This window comes from Buceros rhinoceros, unplaced genomic scaffold (genome assembly GCF_000710305.1).
Source record: "Buceros rhinoceros silvestris isolate BGI_N320 unplaced genomic scaffold, ASM71030v1 scaffold23323, whole genome shotgun sequence".
Classification (NCBI taxonomy): domain Eukaryota; kingdom Metazoa; phylum Chordata; class Aves; order Bucerotiformes; family Bucerotidae; genus Buceros; species Buceros rhinoceros.
The window spans coordinates 9,978-11,839 of NW_010404549.1; the positions used below are offsets into that span (position 1 = coordinate 9,978).

The 1,862-nt window shown below is 59.0% G+C and overlaps 1 protein-coding gene across 1 annotated transcript in view; it reads left to right on the plus strand.

Moving 5' to 3' along the window:
- Positions 1–1,023, plus strand: part of SPATA20 (spermatogenesis associated 20) — a 10,341-nt gene extending 9,318 nt beyond the window's left edge. Inside the window, exon 15 of the mRNA XM_010133428.1 lies at positions 853–1,023. Within this exon, the coding sequence (XP_010131730.1) occupies positions 853–1,023 (171 nt within the window). The remainder of the gene's footprint in view (positions 1–852) is intronic.
- The last annotated feature ends 839 nt before the right edge of the window (positions 1,024–1,862 follow it).

The window sequence follows — 1,862 nt, forward strand, 5'->3', positions numbered from 1 at the left end:
CAAGGGCGTGGGCACGCGGTGACTCCCTGGGGACGCAGGGGGTGAGGGCAGCTCCTGCCAGGCGTGGGTGAGGCAGCACGGGTGTCCCTGCTGGTTGTGGGTGCTGGGTTTGCTGGTGGCAGAGGGTGCTGCATGCCATGTGAGCGGTGCCACAGTGGGAGACGTATGTGCCGCGGGCAGCAGTGTTTGGTGTCAGCATCTCTTGGTGGTGTTGGTGTGAGTGGTGTGAACATGTGGCGAGTGTGTCTGTGCTCAGCAGGCACCGCAGTGGGCACACGGGTGGGGCTGGGGCTGCAGCGAGCGTGGGAGAGCCATGGGCTCCACATCAGGATGCTGCGCTGGGCCTTGGGAAGGGCCGGCATTTTGCTCACCCTTTGCATCTCTGTCAGCACTGGTTGGTGGTTTGGTTTTGGGTTTTTTTCTTTTGAGGTATTTTAGGAAGCATCTGAAGGACTGGAGAAGCTGGGCTGAAGGGTGGGACAGGGTGATGTTGCAGCCAGTGCTGGGGCTGGGGCTGCCCTTGGGTTGGGTGGTCCCCAGGGAGTGCTCTGGGCCACCGTGTGCCCATCCCTGTGCTTCATCCCTGGCTGCTGGGTGTCTGGAGCAGAAAAGGGACGCAGAGTTGCTGGGGATGGCATGGACCCCATGGCATATGCAATGGGCGGAGGTGCATGGCCACCACGGGACCCTGGCAGAGGGCTGGCGTGAGCCTCCTTGGCTCTCTGTCACCTCTCCTCTTCTGAGGAACATGTGAGGGGATGCTGGTAGCACTTGGCGTGTCTGTGGGGAGGGAAGGACCAGCTGGCTGGCGCTGGCTGTGGTCCCCAGCCCTCACAGCTCCTTCTCCGGCAGGTGCTGATGCTGGCAGATGGAGACAGCGCTGGGTTCCTCTACCGCCAGTTGCCATTCCTTGCGTCCCTGGAGAGGAAGGATGGGAAAGCCACCGCCTATGTCTGCAGCAACTTCTCCTGCTCCCTGCCCATCACCTCTGCCCAGGAGCTACGTGGGATGCTCTGCCTGTGAGCCCCTCTGCGTGTGAGCCCCTCTGCCTGCAAGAGGAGAGACAGACTGTCACGCCAGCCTGGGAACACGGGAGAGACCCATAATAAAGCCACCCCGGACAGCCACTGCCTCCCAGGTTCCTGGCAGCAGGTCGGGCTCTGCTTGCACCACTGCTCTGGCAGCATCTCGACAGAACAGCTCTGGTCCCTGGTGCTGGTTTTGGCGTGGCCCGAGGAGCATCTCCTCCCCCTGCACGTGCGCTTGCTTCTTGCCTCTTCTTGCCAAGGAAAAGGAAAACAAATTAAATATAAATCCCAGCGTTAACGGAGAAGTCAGATGGGAAAACCATCAGGGTTCCTATAGCAACTCCGGGTAACAGCATCAAAAGCACCTGGATGACTTGGGAGTCAAGTGTGTTTGGATGGTTACGATAGCCACGGTATTTTTCCATTACTGGGTAGATTGTAGCATACATTAAATTAATATATAGTGCATGAAAAAAACCTGCTGATTACCACAAGTGATGAAAAAACTTGCTACAAGACCCCAACTAAGCACTTCCAAACAGCTAAACCTCTCTGCCTGGCTTTGCCAAGGGTGCAGAGCCCTGGTGCAGCTCGAGGAAGCACTTTTCAAAGTCTTGTTTTCTTTGTGAAAGGCCAGTGCCTGCATCCACGTCAGGATGGGGCTCATGGGGCTGCGCTGCTTCCCCTGGGATCCACGGTGAGGTGGGAGCTTCCCCGGGGGTGGGGTGGCTGGAGGGATCAGGCGCTGGGAGCTGGGGGGCTGGGGAGGATGGGTGGTCTGGTCTGGAGCAGGAGGGATGGATGGGTGCTGAGGGGGGGTTGGTGGAGCCACCT